At 39.4% G+C, this 23,181-nt stretch overlaps 1 protein-coding gene across 2 annotated transcripts in view; it reads left to right on the top strand.

The window, feature by feature from the left end:
* Positions 1-410: 410 nt before the first annotated feature.
* adgrb3 (adhesion G protein-coupled receptor B3) overlaps positions 411-23,181 on the top strand; it is a gene marked incomplete at both ends in the record, with an annotated part of 105,328 nt that continues 82,557 nt past the window's right edge. For both annotated transcript variants that reach the window (XM_079169416.1, XM_079169415.1), the window contains one exon: positions 411-1,164. In XM_079169416.1, coding sequence (XP_079025542.1) covers positions 411-1,164 — 754 coding nt within the window. The remainder of the gene's footprint in view (positions 1,165-23,181) is intronic.

Below are 23,181 nucleotides of genomic sequence, written 5' to 3'. Positions count from 1 at the left end.
TAAACAGCTATATTTGCTTATCTCCAGGGATTGTGCCATACCAAATACGACCCAATTAATAATATCTAAATGACTCACATTATTGCACCCCCCCCCCATAATAAATAAATAAATAACGACCGAAGCAGCCACAAGGTGGCAATGTTCGCACAAAGTATAGTAATGAGTGAGGCAGGATGGAGATGCAAAAGACATGTTGCTGAGGTTAACGTGTGTGTGTGTGTCCCCCCCCCCCCCCCCCCCCCCCCCCCTCCATCTCTATGGTAGGCTGTGATAAGAAATGTGTGAAGCACATCAATCGGCCTTGATGGATGCTCTCTATCAGGTATGATTGATGTGCTTGTCCTCTGCTTTAAAAAAATCCTTTGTGTGACTCTCTCCATCTCTCCTTGCAGGCCAAATGACATAGGATGAAGGCTGTTCGAAACCTGTTGATTTATATATTTTCCACCTATCTTCTGGTTATGTTTGGATTAACTGGTGCCCAAGATTATTGGTGTTCCACTCTGGTCAAGGGGGTCATTTATGGATCATATTCGGTGACTGAAATGTTTCCTAAGAACTATACAAACTGTACATGGACGCTGGAGAATCCAGACCCTACCAAATACAGCATCTACCTGAAGCTATACAAGCGAGACTTGAGCTGCTCTGAATATTCTTTGCTTGCTTATCAGTTTGACCATTACTCACACGAAAAGATCAACGAGTTGCTTAAAGTCAACGAGTCTATAGTGTACCTGTGCGATTCGAAGAATATCTATGTGTTTTTGCTGTATGACAAGAATTTCGTTCAACTACGGAGAGTTTTCCCTTACGATTACAACGGATTGACGCCACAGAAGCTGGATGAGGAGGAGAAGTCTAATGTGGAGTTTTTGGTGTTGAATAAGGCGAGCCCCAGCCAGTTTGGGTGTCAAGTGCTTTGTACGTGGCTGGAAAACTGCCTGAAGTTAGAGAAAGGGACAGTGGAGACATGTGGGATCGTGTACACGAAATGCACATGTCCTCAGCATTTAGGCGATGGAGAATCAGAGAGCGTGCTCATGCTCAACAACGTGGTTTTACCTTTAAATCCACAAACAGAGGGTTGCTTGTCACCCCAACTACAAGCCGGGCAGATCTGCAATCTGAGTGCAGAAGTGAAACGGCCTCCTAAAGAAGGTGAGTATCGAGACATCTTTCTCCTTTATGCTGAAATAGATGTAGAGTTAATGGACTATATGCATAGATACGATAGTAATCATGTCAAACGTGCACGTCAATCACTCCCTTCTCTGCCCTTATTGCATGTTTGAAGTGTGATGGCCCATGAAACAAAGAGCACACATAGATATATAGACTGCAGTTGGCTCAGAAATACGTCAACTTCAAGAACAAAGCTGCCAGAGGAGTTGGGTGTAGTAATGACCACAGCAGCACAAACCAAACCATCTACAGGGGTTCTTTATTTTGGTTGGACTAAATTCAAAATGCTTCATTGCTGTGAATTTAAAATGGCTATTTTTTTTTTCTCTACACATCAGCACAGAGTTAAAATGGCTGCAAATCCAAAGATATATATTTTTTTGTGGTATACATTCATGTCAGTTGTCATCCTAACAAAGACCAACAGTGGGCAATGAACGCATCCTACGGTTTCTGATGGCATTTACGTCACATGGCACGACCGACGGATGCAGCAGCGTCAGTTTGAAACAAATTGCTCATGCGATGCAATATTTAAAAGTCAGGGATACGTTTAAAGAGCTTAGTGCTCAGTCAAAATCTGTAGCAACTTAAAATGAAACTAATATTTATATTTAATAATCATTTAATAATACATTTTAATAATTCAAAATGATTTATTGAATAAAAGGGTTTTAGTATTTTCATGGGGATGCTACTTGTCCTGTGTTGCCATAGAGCAATGCACCATGTTTTCCCTGAATGTCGCACAACGTGCATTCATTACACTCCTATACATGCATACACATTCACAAGTAGACAGCTCAATGAACAGTCAATCGTAAATGGTAATGATAAGGTCATAATGATTCTGTTCATTAGTGACACGGGGTAGCAAGGGGGAGTTTTTGTAGTTAATGCAATTGTGTAGCCTTCTAAATTACAAAGGGAGCCCTTCCTGACACATAGCTGCTTGCATTTTAACAGATAGCAGAGAAAAACCCCAGAGGAATATGCTGCATACTTCAGAGGTGAGGTGCGTTTACCGTGAGACATAAAGGAGGGGCATTCATCACAGCACACTGAGCCAAAAATAATGAGGCAACCTTTAGATTTATTTTTTCTGGGGGGGGGGGTAATGATAGCAGGAATGTTATGGAGCTATCTCCCTTGTGGCACTTATCAAAATAACAGTTGCTACAACAGCACCCTGGAGAACAGGTGGCAGTTATTTTAAATCAAGAGCAGGTGAGCATTGGATTTGCAGTAGTTCAGCTGTTTGATTGACTCCTGCAGACTGCTACATCACATTTTTAAAGCATGTTTTAGAGACATACTCATACAAGATCTTTTTTTCTAGAAATATTATACCTCGATGCCACTACACCTAAGGTGTTTTTAATGCTTTTATAAGAGTTACTCTTGCAAATTTGCACATGATTTATTAAGTGGCTAGCCTCCATCAAGTCGGATGATGAACTCATTTGGAGTATCGTTCATCCACCCTTTTCACTAGAGCCCTTAAGCAATAATGCATACAGTTTCTGATTCAATCTACCATTACAACTCACCCTGCAGTCAAGTAACATCACAAAGTATGACTCAGCTGTGTGTTTCTGTTGGATAGTTTCATCATCTAGAGAATCTCGTATTCACATTACAATTTATTAGGAAGTATTATGCTTATTTCCACAGAAAATTGTCTGCTGCAAAATAACATTTGACATGTTTCTATCAGCATGTTAATAACAGCTTAAGAGCACAGCTTATTTTTTATTTTTTTTCCTCTCAGAAGATTTTCCACAAGCTTCTATTTATAGGGTCGGTTGATGGGAGGTTTGAATAAATCCGTTTTCATCTGGATAACGTGGGAGATCACCACTGGGTTTAAAAGAGCACTGTGTCTCCTGTGGCATCACGGTGACAGAGTGGGTGTTCCTGATGAAGAATAAAGCATTACAAACAGTCGACAAGGGCTCCATTTGATAAAATCGCCTGTCTTTGATCTTCTCAGTTCCTGGTAGAGGACGGCTTCAGAGCACATCAAAGAAAAGCAGGACTGGAGGTTGTATACTCCAGCCGTGCCATTGAAATGCCCCTCCAGTGTTTCACACACTGAGGATAGCAACATTTTAAAGGTTAAAGCTCTAACTATTTAAGGTGATTATGCAGACAAAAGGACAGACCTCATTCCTTGATATTGTGACATTTTGAAAACCACAGTGACAAAATGAAATCCTAAAAAGATGTACTACTCGGGTGACTCATTTATGCAGTTATATTTTTATCACATTCTTCCATTTCATGAATAAAAGTTGTAAAAGGAGGCGGCACAGTGGCGCAGTGGCACTCACAGCAAGACAGATTTCATTCTTTGTTATTTTTTTTTTCCCTTTGTGTTCTGTATTTGTGTGGGTTTTCTCCTCGCAACATCCCACACATGTAAGTCAAGTGGGCTGATGACTCTGAGCTGACCAAAGGTGAATGAGTGACTGTCTGTGTTAGCTCTAAGGGGGTGAATCATTCGGTTTCTCACAATTTCGATTCTTGGAGTCCCGGTTTCTTATTCAAAATCAATTCTCGATGAGTTTTAGCATTTAAAGATACAGTCTCCGATTTGTTCCCAAATGCCAAAATGTCAGGAGATGGAGGTTTTTTATCAATCTTCAGATTATAATAATTATTTCTGAGGAATGTTACTAAATATTATGTGAGAGGAGCTCAAACAAAAGAAAAAGGTTCATTTTGGCTGGCCGCAAGATAGACGTTCATAGATGTTCAAGTATGTACAGAACAACATTTTAAATAATGGATCTTTGGAAGTTGTGACTTGATTTAGATTCATAGAAGATAAGAATCTAAATTTGTACATGAATCTATTTTTCCCCACCCTTAATAAGCTCGTTGATGCCCTGGTGATGTGCATCTGATCTTATTTCATTTTCCTTTCTATTTAAACGTCCTTGGTGCATGTATGTTGAAAAGATGAATCAAGAGGCACTCAGTTGTCAGATAGAAACTACCACCAGACATTTGAGAGTTCTCACACAGATATCTACCCTTCCCTGTCCAATCCTGTGCAGATGCTGCTGTTTACATGTATGGGAGCTTCAAATCCTCAATTCACAATGCACCGTTCAAATCATCCACAAATTGCACTTGGCTCCAGGAAATAAACAACATCATGAGGCATTGTCTTGTTTTGTGGCTCAGCATGCTCTTCTGCCCTTGGCTAAGTCTTTGTCTCAGTCTTTGTTTGGTTTGGTTGGAACTTGCCAGTTTTTAAGGATCAGGGTCAAGGAGTCTCATTGTTTGAGAGAAATGTGCTTTGTTGCTTATCCTCTGAGATGTTCACTGGTAATCAAGCCTTTAACAGCGACGTTCATGTCCAGATTCCTCACTATTATATGACATCTTTCCAGTACACCTTTCTGTTCCCTAAAATATTGCCACTGAAAAGCGTATTTCAAATATTCTTTTAATATGGAAAGGGTGATCTTTTATCATCAAACATTATTTTGATTCTGTCAGATATTTCAGTTCATGTAACTGCGCCCATCTCTGCCCCCACTTCCCATTTCCGTGTTGTCATTGACTTATAGTGGGAAAAGATGATAAATGGGACAGTTGACAGTTCTGGAGATAAGGGTTCATAATTCGCTTCAAACCCGATTACGCTGCAAAGAACTGAATCTGATATGTGTGTAAAATATTCAAATAAATATTTTATGAGTCTGCAAAGTGGGCCTCTAAACTCATTGTTATCACAAGAAGTGGGTTAGCAATGACTATGACATCATCCGATGCTCTGTTTGGTTTGAAAATTGTTCACTCTAGAAAACTGATTTGACTGTTACATGCAACATGTTTTTATTTGACAAGGATCATTTAAGTCAACCACCACTTAACTGACAAGAGGGAAAGTAATTTAACATGTCATTACGGCAAATACCAAAGGTTTTCATATTATATAACATATCCACTGCAAGACTAAATGCGGATGCATATTTGTGCAGATGCTTATTTGATCATTGCCGTTACAGACGACACAGAGCATGTGCCATGTGGAAAATGGCAATAGGATTTTATTGGCAAATGAAATGTGTGTGAAGCGTTCTAATGCACTGTCACCCGCCAAAGTCCTGAGCACTGCAGCAGCTCAGCCTAGCTGCCTCACATAGTGAGGCCTTTTATTCACTTTGGATCTCAGTCAAGTCACTCAGTAGTCACACTGCATTATGCTCACCCCCATTGTTCAGTACACTTGGAGGCCATTTTAGTTCCAATTCAGTGAAGGAGAAGGCTCAGCTCAACAGCACAGAATCTGTTTAATCTTAGACATGCAATAATTGTCTTTAGCTATAGTAAATATCTTGAATATCCCATGTCCCGACTCCCCCTGGGCTAGATGATTCCACCTATTGGCCTATTGTTAATATTGTTCTTGGATTTTAAGATAAAGAATGTTCTGCCTGGTTTTATAGCTACATCTTCTGTATTCAACCTCCCGAGGCAGCTGCGTTGAGATGGAAATGCTGAAGAAAGTTGTTAAGGAATGAAAGGTCAAAGCAAAAAGCATGATAGACCGCAGGAACCTGAGAATTAGCACGAGGGCCAGCCATTGTCAAAAAAGAGGACAGTGCAGAGTGTGGAATGATTACGTTTTATGGCGTAATCAATTACACAGCTTTGGGTCGATTCCAGTCAGTTTTGTCAAACGTACACAAAACTGATTAAATTAGGTCAAACATTAGACCACGATCTGGAGGACTGTGATTCTTTGGAACAGATAATGGAGTCTAGATGTGAGTTAGCAGTTTTTTTCTCTGCATGGCTCAAACACATACATGTATAAATGGTATATTCTTGGCCCAAGTCTCTGTTTCTGGGTATAAAAATTCATGAGGCTCTGAGGTGACTCCTAAGTCATTTTACACAGCAATATAAAACCACAAAAACTGTTGCCATGTTTAAAGTTCTGCTCAAATCACTCACAATCCCACAGATGGATGCAAATGGTCTCTTTGGAACCACAAAAGTCTACGTTTTCTTAACCATTACAAATTGATGATACAATAAACTATAGGGTTCACCACATGTGGCTTGGCATGGTTTTTATTTTGCCACGCAAGTTAAAGGATTAAAAAGATAAATACGAGTAGTTGTACAGTTATGTATAATAGCAAGAAGCACTTTCTGATAATTGCTTTATTAAAGGGCCCTGAAAACCTCTTTTCCCAAATTGCCTATTACAACAAGAGATGGGGTCCAACATGAACAATAAAATTATCTGCCAAATTTCAATTAGTTTTGGGCTCAGTCAGAACAAAGGGTGGTGTTATGTATTTCTGTATACCAATCATAGTTGAGCAACATTTAAATAAAAATCGGATTATTGGGAGGTCCTTTATGGATGTTGTCAATCCACAGCAGGCTTTAAATAGCAAATAATATAATGTACAGTTTAGCAATGGACAGATGACTAACATATATAAGAAGTGGACGTAGTCACCGTGATGCCACCCATTGGTTTGTGGACTGCCTTTTTGAAGCCTCAAGTTTGGTATTTTGGCTGTCACCATCTTGTTTTTTTGCAACCAGAAGTGACAGAAGAGGGTGGAGCTGAGCCGCAGCCGAACGCTGTATGCCGTTTCTATCATGCTGCATTAATGAAGACTTGAAACCAGTGACCGAGACCATGAATTCATGTTTACAATGTTTACTGAAATCTATTGAGAAGAAGGGTCCCTTTCTCATAGATTTCTTTACAATCAGATTCCTTTTTGCAACCGGAGGAGTCGCCCCCTGATGGCTATTAGAAAGAATGCAAGTTTAAGGAACTTACCATAGGCTTCACTCTTCAGAACCGGAGGTTGCTGCCTGTCCTAAAGCTGAAAATAAAATAGTGGTATTTTGTCCAATTCTGGTTAATATTGATAATCATCAATCCTGACTATTTTGATATGTTCCTTATTTCTAACTAGAGCTACTGTACATCTGATGCTCATTGTAAGACCAGCGTTGATGCTACCAATGATAACCTGGCTGTGGGGTGGATGCAGATCAGCTGTGAACACTGTGGTTCATTTGACATGGATTTGTCTGGAGGCCCTGTTTCAGCAGCACGGCAATTGGAAGTCAGAGTGATAACTCTCCACTATATTCAGACTGTGTAATGCAACCTGCCTCAGAGTAAATTAAAGTCATGTGTGGCCACAGCTGAACTGCTCAAAGGATGCCTGGAAAAAAACTTGAAAGACAATTTAAAAAAGTGTGGAGATGATTTATGGATTTCAGACATCTAGAAAGCATTACACTGCAAGATTATTGGTGGCTACATACAGAAAATGACTTCATTAATACATTTTAAGTTAAAATGTCACTCAAATGACGGAACTATGGGTCATCTTTTCTGTCACTGCCCCAAGCTCAAGAGTTTTTTTGGATGACATTTTTCATTTGTACAGCGACATACACAGCAGACAGCTCATCCCTGACTAGTCTCCCATAGACAGTCCTATCTCCACGGCAGTGTGCTAGCGCTAGAGAAAGGTATGGCTCCACACATCATCATTCTGGTTGGGGGGAAAAGATGCTCTGGCTTGTTTGTATTTCTTTAAACCAATCCCAATCGCTGCGGTAAGCACAGGATGCAGCGACAGCGACCTTTCAAAATAGATATCTCCCTTTCCGCTATCTGGGCGGAATGCCTCGTGAAATGCGCGGCCAATGGCAGGCTTATACCCTCAGTTTACATCCGGTGCGTTAGAGTAATCCCTGACAGTCTCTCTGTGATTTCGCGTTGCTCCAACTACTCTTGGATTCTTCTTACAGCATTACAACAAGCCATCATGTTTGGTATGGTCATAGCAAAAAGGGTAATCATGTGAGAGTGGAAATCAGTTTCCGTTCCTTGCCTTAAAAAAATTACAAAATGTCATGGTTTCTTGTAATTTGTAATGTCCAAAGCCCAACGTTTCTTAAGATCTGGAGATACTGTATTTAACATATAAGGAGGGAGGAGTGTCAACCTAGGAACCAAGTCTTTTGAACCTTATTATACATGGTCCTTTGATCTGCATTGTACATGGTCCTTTGATCTGCAAGGATTCCAGTTTTCTAGCCTTCGTCTTGGGCGTTCTGCGACCTGACTTGGGCTTGGTTCCATGGACTCTATTTCCAATCATCATTTCAACTGTGGACATTTTAGTCATCTTATGGATGGCATGCATATGCTCACCTTTTCTGTGAGCTTGCATTTCTTTTGTTGTAAAATAGAATGATAACTGTATGCTGCTATATTAATACTCCCGATACCGTAAACTGCACCTTTAAGCACAGAACTTGATTAAGTACAATCTGACACTGATAATTACATATCAGAGCAAAATACCTGTAAATTGCCCAGAAAGGCTCAAACCTACATTTCTTGATTTAGTGCCTCAACCCAGAGCCCATCTCCATCACTTGTGTAGTGTCATGGAGGACAAGTCGGACTTTTTTAACTTTACAGCCGACAATGAATAGGCTGCAATTGTAATAAAATGTGTGAGCAGCAGTTTTCTCCCATAATAATGTCATATTACATCAGGAATCGCAATCAGAGTAACGGGGTACATAATGAAGTGTCTAATTCTCTGATGTGAGGCAGCCACACCTCTTGTCCTCAAAACTGTAGCGCATCACCGCTATAGTCCTGCAAGCAATGAGGAAACGTGCATATCTGATTTAATAGCGTGCGTGTTCCACCTGAATGCATTTATGTTGTTAAGAATTCTAAACAGTGGTAGATTTGTGTGCCTGTATATCCACGCTATGCACCAGCTCCCACAGCTACTCATAAATTCTTGTTGAAATGACTGCTTACCACTCAAGCTCTTATTCAACTCCTTCAGCTTTTTCCATTAAATACAACGAACATAACCCAACAAATCTAAACCACTACTGCATTGACAGGGAAAGTGTTGAACCGAGGCTGGTTTGTTTACACTGTTTAAAATGTTTGACATTACAAATAAAGAAACATTTAAGTAATGTGTCGTGCTTATGCATCTATAGGTTAACATAAATATCGTCCCCTTTTTAGAAATCTGATATTTACACATGGCATGTTGTCTTGTGAGATTATGGCAATGCACATGACTGTTTTGTGTAATAAATTATTTTCAATGAATAAGTCTTTGATAAAGCACTTTATCTGAAAGACCATCTTGTTTTTCTACTGCAGAGAACTTATCTCTTCGTCTCTTCATGTAGCGCAGTGGTGCTGCATCTATTTTCCCGTAGTGTGTGCATGGCTGAAGCTGACGCTGTTCTTTGTCAACGGCTCCATACAGTATGCTGCGGTGCTGTTTCATCACCACAACAGCAATGCATACTTATCATCAAACATTTCCATTTGTAATCGCATGTCTGGCTTTGACATCTAAGCATCCAGTCTCTATTTTGAAATTTATGAGTTAAAGATAAGTGGACCTTATAAATCAAAGGAACAGCCACTGTTGTGCTCTTGTTTCCTTTGACTTCAAAAAGGTTTCTATATGAATGCAAACAACAAGTAATGAGTCTCTGTAGATGAAGAGTAGCGTCTCATGTTCTTATTATACAAATTAGATTTGTTCACTGCCATTATATGCATAATTCAGTAGTAACCGTCATTTCTGATTTCCTGCCATAAAAAAAAGGGAATTATTTCTGCAGTCTCATTCAGGGGAAAAGAGGGAACACCATGAACTTGTTTCCAACTAGAGCTGAGTGTGAAATGAAGGTTTGGTATCTTTGCTTCACAGCAGAAAGGAACAGTTCAGTTCATTGTAAAGAACAACATTGAACAATTACAATAGTGATTCTCATGTGACAAATCCATTTACAAAGCAAACTCATTCAGAGTGGGCCTCAGCAACCATTCTATTCATCTTTCTAAGAAAACATTCACGAGTCTGATACAGCTCTGCTTTACACTTGTAAAGGAGAGTTTTTGAAGCTCGTAGGGTGGATAAACACCGTCAGATGTCATGAACATTTCTTATCATTTATTTTTAAAATAGGTTAAGAAAATCATATTTTAACTTTTGCGTGGGCCGGCTTAATGTGGTACATTTTATAAAGCCCTTGGTGTGCTAATGTAAATGATGCACTGCCTTCAGCCTCTCAGTAGCATGTTCCTGTATTTCAACCCAGTTAGTTTTGGCCTGTCACTAGATGGCTATTTCAGCCCACAGAGGAGAGGCATTTGCATAAACATCCACCCACAAAACCTGGCAAATGAGTCTGTCACTCAAAGATACTGTCTATGTGGTAAAGTGGAGGCAAAATCCATTTTTTTTTTCTCAAGGGGCTAGTGTAGCTGTCCCTGTGCCGAGTATGGCAAGTGTCTTCGTGTAGCTGTAATGGATGCTGCCTTTAAACTTACATGGTAAACTATGATCTAGGGCAGCATACACAATTACATAATCATCGTCACATTACAGCACCATGTAATATGTACACATTCCCCAGGGACTTAAGAAGACATAATTATTCATTCATACCATAGAAGCTACATACACTGAAGTAGTAGATTTATAAATATAACATCTATTAAACTTTAAGTGCTGACAACTGCTTTTTGAAGTATTTACTGTGGAGTGCAGTTTTATTATCAAGGGCATGAGATAAAGGTGAATACCACTCATTCACATGATTTTCCTTGAATCCCAGATAGTCCAATAGACCTTCTCCTAACGCTAGAAATAAAAGGAGTCCAGAATGATTTGTCCATCAAAATCGTTGGCACGGTTTCTTCTTGTATTTGCTTAAAACTCGAAACAGAACGGAGTAGAAAGATTACATTTAAAGTAATGAGGATAAAGAGAAAAATCATGAACTTCCTTTAAAACCAAGCCTTCACATTGATGCGAAAACAGTATTACTGAAAACTAGAAAAGTGCAGTCAGTAGAGTGCCGAACTCCTCCAAATGTGTCTGCAATAAACGCTGCTTTAATGTTTGATTGAATGAATTATATACACAATTGCAATCCGTCTAGACCGCAAGCATATCAGACAAGTTTTCAGGCACGTCTCACATAACGGATGCTCTCTTGCCCTCCGTTGTAGTCAGCGCTCGGTTCAGTTTGTCATTTTGTCCTTTAGCATAAAGTCATACATAATCCCTTGGCGGAGATAACCATTGGAGAAGTTCTTTAGATGTGAAATAGTAAATAAAGCAATAATAATAATAACATAATGTACTAAGGGACAAACAACTTAGTCAAACTTGTACATATTAGTCAACATTTTGTCAAAATTACCAATGCAGAATTTTGAAGGAAGGGTCTTTCAAATGGCAGAACTAATGCTTTACAGATGCATGGTGGGATATTTCAGCAATGGCAATCACTATCTAACAGCTGACATTTTGTAAACCTTTCCATGGAGCGTTGTGGGTATTCAGTGTTATGTAACAGAATGAGATTCAGAAATTATCACTCTGCTACACTCTTGCGCCAGCTTGTCAGCTTGTCTACAGCTCTCTGTCCACTTCACAGACGGAAATGATAAAGTGTGACATGCAATACTGATGACAGGTGTTATTTTAATAATTTGTAAAACAGTGGAATCATAATTATACGGCACTCACATTTCTAAATCCATGTAACTCCATGAACATTTGAGGATGGATGTTGTTCTCTCTTCTCAATGATAATCTGGCAAATCCAGATTGGTGTCAGACTATTTCATCAAGTCTGGCCACATGGGACCCTAATTTACAAATCAGATTTCAACCACGTTGACCAGTTTGAGAAGAATTTCTCTACATGGTGTGTGTCAGTCTGCCTGTTTGAGTCAGATTTCAAACTGTCCTTTAGACCACTGACAACCAGCACCCAACACTGATGTCACATTCAGAGCATGGTTAGCCTGCCAACGCTGCTGCACATCTTAAACTCATCTGTCACTGTTGTCTGGTGTGGTGGCAGGATTTTGCACTTCAACTAGATGTTGCTATGGCATAAAGAGAGACGGTCTATCTCGATCCCTCATCTGGCTTGCTGCATGCTGGTCTGACTCTGGTCTGCCACCAACACATCTTCTAAGCCCTTAATATAGCAACCAGCGCAGATGGGTTAACGATGCCTGAACATACAATTCCTAATCAATCACTTACAAATAGCAGTGTGGACAGCTAGTTCTGAAATTGGATTTAAGACACAAATGTGATTTTCTAGCTGTCTGGATATTGTCTGTCGAATAGCTTGCATCCACTGTCTTTGCTATTGCTGTAATTGCAAAACCATCTATGGAGACTGTTGTTAAGGCCAACCAATATCATAATCCCATTTGTTAAGGTTTGGTTATGTTTTGGCAACTAAAAGTCCTTGATTAAGGGAAGATTGCGCTCATGGGAGTCCACATCTTTGCTAGCAGTGTTAACGTCGGCTCGCTAACATGGGCAATTGTAACATACTGATGTTTAGCAGGTAATATTAACGAGGCCACCATCTTAGCGGAGCATGCTAACATTTGCCAATAATCAGTTAAAAAGCACAGCTGAGGCTGGTTGAAATACCATTGCAGTATCATCAAAAGTATATGGCATATTACTATTTTAACCTGGTGTTAATGAAAAGTCAGGGAAATCCCAAAATCTATTAGAAATATATCCTCTAGGGGCCATGCATATCTGTAGCAAATGTAACAGCAATCTATCAGATATATCACTCAAACCAAAAATGTTGACTTCCCCATAGTTGGTAGGATTCATCCTCTGGGGACCGTAAATGTCCATACGAACTTCCATGGCAATCCATCCACTAGTCATATATTTATAATATTTCATCCAGGACAAAAGCGGTGGACCAACTAAAAAAGTTGTGGTCAAAGTTTTGAAAGAAAAGACTGGCATTAAGGGGAAATGTCGTGCTTTGCTCTGTTATAAGAAAGTCTCATTAAACATTGATTCTTTTCACTGCCAGAACAAACGACCCATGCTGTCATTTTCCCAGAGACAGTCTCCAGCATTAATTTAGCAGCAACCTACAAAGTCCTCACTCAAATGAAGAACCACTATTTCTGTCATATATTGTAGAGAATTGAATTGCTCTCTATGGCTATAAAGCTGCTGTTCCCTTAAATAATCCTTAATGGTTCATTTACTCTGGATCTCCTGGAATTCTAAATTGCAGCATCAGTGTGAGATCTCTAAACACAGTAAGATGAGCAAATCACACTCCACCAAATTAGTGAAAGTCTGCTGCGGGAGTCTTATCCATACAGCCAAGACAGAAGGCATAGATGGTTAGATGCTCTCTGCAGTATTGTATAAAAGAGAAAGAGCTTCAGAGTACAAGAGCCATAATGAAATGTGACAGATAAATCAGAAGCACTTGGGAGATGGCTTTGGATTACTAAATCAATACTGTATCACCAGAGCTAGTCTAAACTTCCTAGGCCTGCTCTCTTTTAGTAGAGCCTCCAGTGAAAGCAATTGGAATGTGTTTATCCTCTGACATTGCGGTTTGTAATTCTAGTTTTTGCACACAAAACAGTGTATTTGAAAAATAAAGTGAGAACATACTTTGCTGCAATGATGTAAAAGTGTCCTCGGGGTGCGTTCAGTACATTGCGGCATCACTGTGAGGGGCGGTTATGGCTGCAACAGAGCATTCCTCTGAAAAACACCTGATGAAACAGTGATTTTCCACTTTGTGTAAAGTTATGCCTCGTAAAAATGTGGAAGAGCTCTGTCGTAACTGTGTTGTTTTCGAGTCTAAAAGATGCAAATAGAAACGTAAATGAATAAATCACCTGGTAAACCTGAGTCTAGTATAATCTTGCCCTTTAACACTCTGGATTGAAGCTCCCATGGCTGAGTTCATCTGTTATTATAGTCTTATATACAGTATATCAACCTATGATTGGATTATGCAAGAGGTCAACCAAGCATATAGTGAGCCGGTATCGGCGTTTACTCCTTCTTCCCTCTCTCGGCGCGAGGCAAAGTGTTCATTACTGGTAACTGTGGCCCTGCTGTGGCCTTAGTAACCAAGCTCCATGTAATCTTTGCACTTTCTGGTTATTTGAATTTCAAGTATGACATCTCGCAAAGCTGACATGTAAGGAGCAGCAGAAATAGCAAATGTTCTGCAAATGCCTTTCATTTTATGTAAACTACAAGAAAACGTACGGTGTTAGACAAGGTTGGCTTTAGTCAAATCGCAGTACAATTCAAAATTCTAATCCATGTTAATTGAACATGAACAAATGCAAATAAGGCATTTGAAGGGATAAAGAATTAATGGTACATTAACTAGCATTACTCTTTAATATTAGAAACATTCTACTGCATGATATACTTCATACTCATCATTGCATTGTATCTCAGCAGCTACATACATTATCATTATGTGGCATTAACTGTTAGCTACAAGTAGTCAGAACTAGTTTGCTGCTGTAGTTAGTACAATTTTAAAAAAGTAAGGGACTGCAAAGTGCTCATTATATGGATTTCATAACTCTTTTTGTGATCTTTAATTTGTTAATGGTTAATCTGGCCTCCATTTGATTAAGTCTTGAACATATCAAAGCATCATTTTCGTTTACATTTTACACAGACTAGCTTGGATTATCTTCTATTTTTTTTTGTCCTTCTGGGTGGTTTCTGCCACTCTCAGTATGATGTAAATCAAATATGGCCGCCCTTTAAATGACGTGTTCACTTCTGTTATCTGTTTGGTCTTTGATTTGGTGCATTCAAAGACACCTTTGTTTCCCAAGGAAACATTAATACACCATTTCTAAGACTGAAGCAGTTTTACAACCCTTTGATTGTGTCTCTTTGAAAGGTACATCTTTCAAAAGAGGTCATGTACCCAGCTGCTTTGTGTGTGTGTGTGTGTATATTAAATAAAGCTAATGAATATAGAGCAAATGGTACTGAAGTGATGATGTAGAAAATAATCGCCCTGTGATTCTTACCCAGCTTCTGAGCCTCATTTGTTTTCTGTCACTATTAATGAACATTTCTTGCACTTTTATTTCATCACTCTGTGCATTACAAAACTGTCAACAAGCCATTCCGATTTGCCCCACATGCAGGCTCAGTGGTTCCAAACCCTTTTAAGTCGCAACCCCCCAGAAAAATCAGGTTGGTGTTCCCCAGTCTAAAATACGTTATTTTATATTTTGTATTTAATTCAACTTTTTTTCTCACAACCATCTTGCGACTCCCACTGAGGTCGGGACCCCCAGGTTGAGGAACACTGCATTAGAATATACCGACCCCCCGTATAAGTATCTTAACCCACGGCTTGAGAAATACCATAACTTTCTTACAAGCCAAACAGAGCAGACTGGGCTTCTCTAGACAAACAGTATGAGAAAAATAAAGTTTATTTTAGAAGTTTATTTTAACCATTAAAGCATGTAAACATGTTCTAGTAGAAACCCAACGTACAAGTTTGAACCTGAAAATGTATATATCATCCTTTAAATGTAAATCCAAATGCAGTCAAACTATACAGTATATGTCAGGGGTGTCAAACTCATTGTCGCTCTGGGGCCACATCAGCATCATGGTTGCCCCCAAAGGGCCGGTTGTCGGCGGGGGGGGCGGGGGTGCTGCTGCTCCTTCTTCGTCGGCGGGGAGGGTGGCTGCTGCTGCTGCTGCCACATACGCTGGTGGAGGTGTGCGCGGCGCGTGCGGATCGGGGAGGAGCTCCGCCTTGCGCGATACAACGGATATTTGTAAATTGTCCGACTTTTACATTTTTTTTTTTTGCTGGCGGATTCGCGGGCCACATAAAATGACGTGGAGGGCCGGATCCGGCCCGCGGGCCGTATGTTTGACACCCCTGGTATATGTGGTATTGATTAGATGCCAGCATGTCTGGAATCATTGTTTAACAGTTAGACATTTAACATGAATTGTAAAAATAAATAAATATATATACATATATATATATATATATATATATATATTATACAACTATAATTTCATGTTAAATGTCTACACAGTTATAAGAAAAGCACTCACGTAATGTGTTCTCTCTATTCTTGCTTTTATTCATTGCTTCAGTTGTTTTAAATTTAGAATTTAACAGTTGCTCTCAAATCCTTTATCTAATTGTATCTGTTGTATAATCTTCTGTTTTCTAATCTTCATCAAGCTTATTTTACAACATCAGTATTCCTTGTTCAAAGGCTGCCCTGCTTTCTCTAAAACATATCAATGCCGGGATGATGGACGGAGGTCATTGGTCATCCTCGAGCCTCAGTTGGCGCGGTCACTAACTCACAAACAAAAACCCTTTTTGTACTCTGCCAAGTATTAAAAATCTGCCCAAATAGTTTAAGGATCTTTTCAATTAAAGCAACAAAGAAAATCCTTGATGCAGTTGATAAAATAAATAAATTAACGTTTCACAGTTTTGGTTTATGAGCTACAAAAATAACATTTATGAATGTATTAATAATTAAAGCATCTATATTTGATGCTGTCCTGTTTGAAATGCTGGAACACAACGAATATCAAGCCAAAGAGTAATAAAAGAAAGTGAATTCACACTGGTTTATTAATGTCTTGTTTTTGCATTGATAGCGGATTGTTTTTGCCGCAGCAACGATGGAAAGTTATTCAGTGAATTGAGGTTGATTCGGAGTAATTTTACTGCAAATCAAACATTTTATCTAAAAATGTTAAATTACTGAACTTTACAGAACTGAACTAGTGAGGAAAAAAGCCTCGTCGTGACAGAAAGTCGAAGATTTATTCTATGCAAATTTCTTTGGTACGGCACATTTAAGGGATAAATTTCAATTCTGCAAATGCATTTGAAATCACAATATTGAGCAAATCCTCATTTTTTGTGTGCAAATGTCTTTAAGAATGCCGGTATCCATGGAAACCATTGCTGCAAATAGAGACAGCGGTGCCATAACACAGTCTCTTTAATCATCATTCAAACTGAAGGAGCCACAGTTACTATACACATACCAGCACTCTCTTAATAAAGAAAATGCTCGCTCTATAATGAATAGTAAAGGTGACCCTGCAGTTATGTCAAAACCTGTTGGAATGAAATGTAAATTGACTTTGCAGAGGGCTTTTTATGAGAACAGGCTCTCTACAAAGGGAAGAGTAGCTGCCTAGATGTATGAAAATATAAATCCTCTTTTTGCCCACGTCAGACCCGAACAAATATTACTCTACTGAAGTCTGTAGTTTTTCCTCGGTACATGAAAAACCGAGTTGAGCACACGATACAAATTCAATTTTCTTCAAGACAAAACTCAAACGCTTCAATTCAAAAAGCAAAAATAAACTTTATTTTATATAATTTGGGTCACACTAATTCTCTCTTTTTGTTTTCTGAGAAACTTCTACCTGTCACGACGACAAATGTGATCGAGGCAAAGATTGAGGAGTTGTTTGTACTTGTCAGTAGCACATGTACATTAGCGGTAGCGTTAATAATGACGAGCAGAGGTTGGAACTTTCTCCTTCAACCTGATTAAGATATGCAGCAAAACTCCCAATAGTAGCCAAAGTCTTTATTTGCATGAGCAACCAAACGGATTAGTTCCATAATTTATTTGATGCAGCTTAATTGAGGAATGATTAGCAACTTATTCACCAAAGCTGATTCAAGTGTGCTGTTAAACACAACCTAAGGATACAATTCTCTACTCGTGAAAATGTAAAATAAATCATTATAAAACACTCTCAGCATGAATTATGACTAATTGCTTGGAAAAGATAATTAACATTTTATTTACAACTTGTTTCTTCCTTTTTTTAAACTAAAACTAATACTATTGTACATAAGCGTAATTTTACCGTTGGAAAATTGCATAAAAAAACAAAAGGCCTATTTTTACAACAGAGTGCCTTTTCACTTTTAAATTGTGTACAACCGTAAGCCCCCCAAAAAGTGACATAACAGTTACTGCTGCTGCAGGGCTACTAAGCAGTGATTGAGGCATTTCAGGTTACTTTAGGCACCAACACCTGGAACTGCTGTGTGGGATTACCGTTCTATGTGCACATTTATATGAAAATGTCTATGCCCCCCAGTGCTCTCACGCAGCAGCGGTCTAAAGCTATCATTTGGCAGGTGCTCTGGTGCTTTGAGATCCTCCAGTTACAGAGCTCTGCTCCTCAGACCAGCTTGCCGAACCGTCAGCTCAGCGGTGTCCAAAGCCCGACTGTTGTGATGTTGTCTCAACAGTTAGTGAAGTGCAATAATTGCAGCTTTCTTGTCTGATGTGAGGTGACAATTAGAGGACGGGGGGGGGGGGGTGAAAGAAGAGAATTAGCAGTGAGAGTGAAAGAATAAATACTTTGCCATATGGCAGAGTGAACACACACATACTGAATCGCAGGGGGAAAAAAAATCAAAGGATTTTGTAAACATTGTTCTTTGTGGGTGTCAAGCGATGCAGCGTTGACATTTTTTTCCTAGTGGCTCCAGATAAGCGATAAGGCCTGAATATATTTCCATACTAACATCGAGGCTTATTGTGTTGCCTTTTGTCTTCCACTCTCACTTTGGAAATGACAGACTTCACCGTAGCTTTGTGTCTGTAAAGTGTAATCAACATCTTTTAATGTCAGTGCTGCCTGATATCTTTGACCCAAGAGACAAATGAAAAATAGTGGGTGAAGACGCTGACTTTCGTTATCCGTGTCCTGTGCAGAATGTGGCATTACAATAAGCTTCCGAGGTCAGGGTCAGTGGGCGGATGCAGACAATGCTCATCTTAATGTCAGCGCTTATCTCAGTAGCACGTTCCGAAGTATCCACGTCCGTGTGACCCTATTATGGTAAGTCTCCATCCACGTGGCCTTACTGTTTGGTCCATAAAGTGAATTTCACCCTCCATTTGTCATTACAGTCTCTACCCTCCTGTCTGCACTGCAATTTTATAATTTGCACATCTTACAGATTGCTGATTGTAAGTGTCTTTCTTCGAGCTATATTAGCTGTGACATACGTTGTTGGCACAGCAGTAAAGAGTGGACAAGTGATATTAATAAGTGGACCACTGCTGGTCAAAGGAGTTGAATCAATAGTATATTTAAATGGTCAACCAGCTTCTTACTAAAAGAGGTGGTCCAACATACCCATGAGATTTTTGGTTATTTTGCATGAAAGTCTTATGTCTGTACTATTTTGTCTGAGGAATTGTTTAACAACATAGATTTAATTGATCATTTAAACAACAGAAAATCAATTGACAATGTTGATGGTTGATTAATCATTGTAGTCATTTGACAAGTAAAAATTCCAAAGATCTGCATATTTCAGATTCTCAAATTTGAGCATTTACGGTCTTATACCATTGGATATTGCATATCTTTGGATCATGGATTGTTCACCTTGTGCTCTTTAAAATATGAATTTGTCACGTTTGACTATATTCTTGTATTTTATAGACTAAAGAGACTAAAGACTCAAGATAAAAGTCGTTCTTAAAGCCCTGTGTATCTTAGATGAAGAAGATGGTCTCAGTGCAGTATATCATTCATTGCACATACACACAGGCATGCATACATGTCCACACACAGAGTCCAAAATAGTAAAAGACTCAATATTGTGTAGATTAGACAGGAACAAGATGATATGCTTTGGACTTATGTAGAACTATAATGAAGACAAAGGGCTTAGTAACATGTCACATGCAGTAGGTGCCAAGTATGAAGTCTTTCATTTCGGTAAAATGATGTGTTGGCCCGGCCCAACGCTGCAACAGATGATGATCAGATAATGATCAGACCATTCAGTAAGATACTTAAAAATCAGTTCATGTATTTCAAATAAAATATTTTAATATTGCATTTAAACAAATTCAATGAGAAAACTTGGATATAGGCCACTATAGTCTCTGCGTGTTGGATTTTGCCCACACTCGCCTCTCTATCGCTTGCACTTGCTGAAGTAATACTGTGATTAAATTATATCAGAAATCTTCCTCAGGCTCTCGCTGAGCTCAGCGAACCACTTGCAAATGTATTTGCCGATTCAGATATTGAGCCAGAAGTTATTTTGACAAACGGAACAAGTAGAACTGTTGATGCATGCTACTGGGTGGATCATTATCAAAGCGGTGATACATTCGAGCACACAAAACACAAGAACATCACATCAAGAGAGGTGCCCGACATTGCAGTCAGCTGTTGCAAGTAGTGGTTTGAAACGTACTGCAACACAGTATTCATACAACAACCTCACCGGCAGGGAAAGCATATCAGAAACTTGTTAAAAGAAGCAGCTGATTTAAGTTAGTTAGCTCACTGGTTGATTACAATATCGGTGATTCGTTTCTTGATTCGAATTAGTGGGACAGCCAAAGGTAAAAGTCTACAATCAAACAAGAATATGCATAATCACAGATTTGTTTTGCAATTAGTAACTCACTCTGATTTTCCAAAATGGCTTCAGAAATCTTTCTCTGCTGCTATAATTGACTGTGTAACTAATTGTGTGTTCCTGTCTCACAACCATGATTGGAATGTGTTTTTCTCTTTGTCCATTTTTGGTAAATTTCCTATTTCCTAACCATGTCATGGAACTGCTTAGAGGGCTTTCATGCGGTTTACTTTATACAGGCGTAAACCACACTGAACAAATGTCTACGTAGACACACTTGTTCACATAGAAAATCATGGCACACTATATTTGTTGTGTCCTTGATGGGAGAGCATATTTGGATGTTTGGCCAGTACTTTATTTGTGCCTGTCCTACAAATGCCCTCCATCAATTTCTTCTTGCATTTGTCTGAAAAAGTATTGATTTATTGGCCTTGCAGCATTTCTGGACATTAACGGTAAAAACAAATTTGATCTTAGAGGGAGTGTTGGTTTGTGTCCATTCTTGCAGCATGTCAGGTGTGTAACTCCAAGCCTGACTGAATTCCCAGATGGACTGAAGCCATCAATGCCGGCCAGACAGATGAATCTAAAGCAAGCAATGAGATTTCTGAGGAAGTCTGCCTTTCAGGACAGAACAGCATGGCTGAACTTAGTGTGAAAGAGGTATTTGGTCTAGACCGCGTCTCCCTGCTTTCAAAGCCGAAGCCGAGGCTTTGTTTAGGACGCCCCTCACGTCCGGGAGTAGGGCAAAGCCTGTCAAACAGGAATGTCAGAATAGCTCCTCTCTTTAACAAAAAGAGGAGCATGCTGATCCCATTTAATTATTCAAGACCTTGGAGTGGCAAAAAATAAGAAAAAAAACGTGTTGGCTTCGACAGAGTAAACACCCACACACACCCGACACTCTGTCGCTACCTTGGTTTGTTAGGAACCCATTTCCTCATGAGATTTAAAAAATGTCAATTGAATGTCTATGGAGAGGTACAACATATTTAATTTTAAAGCTGTGAAAATCTGGTGCGTTGTAGAAACAGTTTTCATCAAGCACAGTAGAGAATGTAAAACAACCTGTTTTCTTGATTTCTGGCCAAAATCACAAGCATGTCTGTTCGCACTGGGACCTGGTGGGCACTGGCACATTACATTGTGTCCCCATTTGAGTTTAACGTAGCCCCATCGGAGCTGCATTTCAGCGTCTGCATGTACTAGTTCTGATCATCCCAAGGCTCACGCTGTTAGAAACTGCTAAAATCAGCTCATAGACGAGAGCGGAGAAAAGTTTGCCCTTTAAAGTCTACACCGCAACACTGTTAGAGTGGGAGAGAAAACCAGATCATAGATCTCAATTATAAAGCCACATATTTTAACACTACTTCCCAAAAGCAGATTAAGGATGAAAAATAACAAGCACCAATGCTCTTGTTAAAAATGTACCTCAAGAAGTGTTACATTTCTCTTATTTCAAGCTCTATTCTGTTTCCACAATACAACCATTCAGAGAAGTGCAGCTGAAGCAATATTAGACACAATTTATTTTTCCATCCATTCCTGATGCTATTTATTGGATTACAGTTTGCCGGCTCATGGTGGCATAGATCTTGTCTGAGTTGTTTAATTAATTGGCCTATAACGGAAACAAACGTGTGTGAAGCCTGAATGCCGTACTGCATTGTATGCTGTAGACGAGCTTTATCAGTACAAGGCAACATACTGCATTTAAGGTCTTTCTGCTGCTGTTGATTTCACATCTTCATCTGTATGAATTTCTTGATTGGAAAGGCTGCGATCATGTGTCACATCCCTGCTCCTCATATTATGCTGCTCGGGCAGAAGCCATCAGTGTCACTATAATGACACCCGGGATGTCACTACGCCTTTGGAGTAGTACGGTATCTAACTGAAGGTTTGTGCATGGCGGTTAGGTTTAGACAACAAAACAAACTTAGTTAGGGTTAGAAAAACATCGTGGTTTGGTTTAAAATAAGTACGTAACATAAGCTTAGGACAAAACGTCTCAGTTATGTAGCGTTAATTTTTGGCTTCATTTTTGGCATATTACACTATAATGACACTTGGGACGTCATACTCGATAAAAACTACAAACATCCAATAACTTGCAAGCATAATGTTATTTTAGGAATATTATCCGATATGTCAGTTTTGTACATTTATTGATTCATAGAAGACAGGAAAGAGGCAAGGAGATGTTTGAGGACACAAAAAATAGGTTGTGAGTCAGATTGAAAATCACAGTACACTGCATGTCCCCCCGCTTACTGAGCAACCAGAACACCCCATGGCATGTTATATTTTGATATTTTCATAAACATGTCCTATTAATAGCTTGTCCTCCAGCTCTTGTGACATCAGTCTGACTGCAGCAGTCTCCCTTCATGTCTTGGCTTTGCCTATTACACTTCGTCTGACTCAACAGTGGACTGTGCCTCCCAGCTGGCCATAGGCTGACACTCTCTTCCACCTCATTACCAGGAAGGCCAGTGAATGAAGTGAATGTGCCTCCTAGTCTAGTTAGAGGTTGGCACCTGGGGCTGTACTATACCTTATGCCATTTACCTTGGAAGGCAACTGAGAGAACAGATATAATGAACCAGTTAGGCAAGAATCGTGCAGCTGTGAGATCTCTTTTGAAATTTCATAGTT

Source organism: Pholis gunnellus (genome assembly GCF_910591455.1).
Source record: "Pholis gunnellus genome assembly, chromosome: 11".
In the NCBI taxonomy this organism is placed as follows: Eukaryota; Metazoa; Chordata; class Actinopteri; order Perciformes; family Pholidae; genus Pholis; species Pholis gunnellus.
This window is presented reverse-complemented; position numbering and strand designations above follow the sequence as displayed.